The 3,058-nt window shown below is 37.8% G+C and overlaps 1 protein-coding gene across 1 annotated transcript in view; it reads left to right on the plus strand.

The window, feature by feature from the left end:
* The window catches only part of LOC106464901 (phospholipase D LiSicTox-betaIA1i-like), a 13,985-nt gene extending 11,164 nt beyond the window's left edge, over positions 1–2,821 (plus strand). The window contains exon 4 of the mRNA XM_013925071.2: positions 2,670–2,821. Coding sequence (XP_013780525.2) covers positions 2,670–2,821 — 152 coding nt within the window. The remainder of the gene's footprint in view (positions 1–2,669) is intronic.
* The last annotated feature ends 237 nt before the right edge of the window (positions 2,822–3,058 follow it).

The following is a 3,058-nucleotide window of genomic DNA, read 5'->3' on the forward strand; positions in this document are numbered from 1 at the left end:
AACAAACAAACAAAACAAACTCACCTACCCAATGTGGTTTTCTTCGACAGTGCTTCACAGTGGACCTCCTGATTCATTTCAAAACCTCGATCAGGAAAGCCTTCCTCAAGAGGGAGTGTCTTGTTTTTGTCTTGTTTCATCTCGAGAAAGCTTATGATACTACATAGAGGTTTTGGCATTTTGTGGGACCTCCACTCCTATGGATTGTGTGGCCATTTACCCACTTTAATTCATAACTTTTTACTTGACAGGAGATTCCAAGCCTGTGTGAGCTCTACCCTTTCCTGTTCTTTCACATAGGAACTTGTAGTCCCTCAGAGTTGTGTCATGAATGTCACCCTTTTCATTAACCAGATCAATGCTATCACTAAAGAACTTCCTCCTACGGTTGTCAAACATGAGGTTTATTGAGTGGCAAATTCAGACTGTACTCACTCGCTTCTTGAAGTGGATCACAGCAAATGGTTTTACCATCTCTTTCTCTAAAACCGTTTGCATTCATTTTTCTGACAATTGGGTTTACACACTGATCCTCAGCTCTGCCTCGGTGGAGATGTTTTTCTCGTGGTTTCCGAGGCAAAGTTCTTGGGGCTTATCCTTCACCGTAAGCTTACTTTCATTTCTCACAATAAGCAGCTTTGTGTCATGTGTACAAAGGCACTGAATATCCTTCATGTCCTCTCTTTCACTTCTTGCAGAACATATTAATGTTTTATGTTCAGGATCTATCGTGCCTTCATACGTTCGAGGCTGTGCTGAGTCTCTGGTCTATGGTTCTGCCAGGCCCTCTGCCTTGAAGATGTTGGACCCTGTACACCATCTGGTGATTCAGCTCTGCACAGGAGCTTTCTGCACTTAGTCCCACGAACTTCCTCTTCACCTCCAGGGTTTGCAGTTTTCTTTAGAATATGCTACAAAGCTTTGATATTTACCACAGCATCGCACCTAGGGCCTTTGTGACACTTAGGTCATAATTGTGCACATTTTACTTTCGTTCCGCCATTACGAATGTCGGCGGCGGCACCATTTTCGACATGTATTTTCTAAGGGTTTACCCCTGACATTGGACGGTGTTATTGGCGATGGTGATATTGTTCAACTTGATTGTGTTTTTAGTTTTTCACTAGTCATTGGCCCTTTTTATTCTATTTTAGTCTTTTACCTGTTTTTTGGGCATTGTTTTATTTTCAATTTGCTTTCATTTTACATTTTATTATATTTTACTTGCAGCTTTTTTTACCAGTTGTTTGGCACAGATAGTCTAGTTGCTTCATGCCATAAAACGCCATACAACCAATCAACTAGCCAACTATCTGTGTTCTATTCACCTCTAGTAACGAAACCCAATTTTTAGCGTGAAAGTCCTAAGTTGGGCTTCTGATGATCGTGAAACTATATAGAAGTGAGAGAAAGAGAGATAGTCCACAGATGTTGCGAGTAAACTCCGGGAAAGTGTATGTACTAAATTAATACAGATGGCTCAGTACCTTATGTTAAAAAAAGATATTGAATATGCAAATCACGAAGCTACGTGACAACCACAGCCAATATATAACCGTGGTGAAGTAGCATGTATCAGATTTAAATTTGATATCGTTGTGCAAGTAGTGTGATGCCATCGAAAATAGATCACTTTTTGGTAAGGGTTTGTAACGATCCTTTCTGATGCAAACTGTTCATATACTTAGATCGTATAAATGTGTTGAAATAGTGGGTTTAGAATGCACATGGCGGGGATATCCCTTGTACATATGACATTAGAAAACAAAGGCATGTGCATTAACTATGGGAACCAGGGCAATACAGGAAGAGTCCCACAACAATTCGCACACCAGGCATGGTAAGCAAAGTGCAACGTCTTGTAATGAGTGAGAATTCAAAAATACAACCATTGTTTGTAAAAGCTGTCTATGTGTCCCATGCAATAGTATACAATACAATAAAGAAATGTCCCCGTCCCGAGAAAAAGCACCACAAGTGACGTGTGCACAGATTGTATCCGTAATATGTTCATTTAACCATTGCATTCTTCAAGTAGCTGAATAATAAAACGAGTGTTGATGCTACTCTATAAGAAAACATACCGGTCAAATCACCGGAAGCAGCACATATGGATTACTGTGTGATCGGACTCTTTAAATGGGCCGTAAAAACCATTGTCCTTGTACACTAGATGTATTATGGAAAGCATGCAAGGATAAATGATGTGCTTTGGACATGAAAGCCTTACGGCAGAGCATTTTGCAATGAAATCTGAACTACAGAGTTATTTTCGAGGATCACGGTTGTCAGTGTCACCATAACCGTACACGGTGACACGAACGTTAACGACGTGGTGAGACTCCAAAATCGTCTTAATATAATGCATACAACATTTGTTAATATATAAGGAATCCAGCATTACGGTAATAAGTACAAATTTCATTTCCTCGCCCCCACTCCCAGTGGCTCAGCAATAAGTGTGATGGCTTATAGCGCTAAAAATAGGGTTTCGATGCCCATGGTGGGTGCAGTACAGATAGCCCATTGTGTAGCTTTGTGCTTAACTACAAACAAACCAATAAATATTTCCTCAGTTTAATTATAATTATTGTTCGTTTTTCATAAAAAAAAAACAAGCATTTTGTGTAAATAATGTATAATAAAAACATATTAATATCCTCTTACAGAATCCTCATCCTACAAGAACCAAATGACTCTGTTGTTTTTAGACCTCAAGATTTCTGATCTTCCGGCGAACAAGAAAATTATTGCTGGAAATGATATTGCCAAAAAACTAATAGAAAATTTATGGCAGAGAGGTAGGAATTTTCTGAAATAACATATTTAGTATATATATATATATATATATATAACTATAAGCAGCATGTTTTTAATAATGAACAGCAAAAAATTACATAGCAATGAGTTTGATTCATTTCAAAATAAATTTCAAAAATATTACAAGTCTTTGAATGTAATATATTAGTAAGTTTTCATTCACTCTTATTTTATTTTGAGATGATAAAGCATCTAAATGTTAGAGAGTCAAAAAATGAATGCAATCAAATGCATGGTG

The sequence above is a fragment of the Limulus polyphemus genome, unplaced genomic scaffold, assembly GCF_000517525.1.
Source record: "Limulus polyphemus unplaced genomic scaffold, Limulus_polyphemus-2.1.2 Scaffold1774, whole genome shotgun sequence".
Lineage (NCBI taxonomy): Eukaryota > Metazoa > Arthropoda > Merostomata > Xiphosura > Limulidae > Limulus > Limulus polyphemus.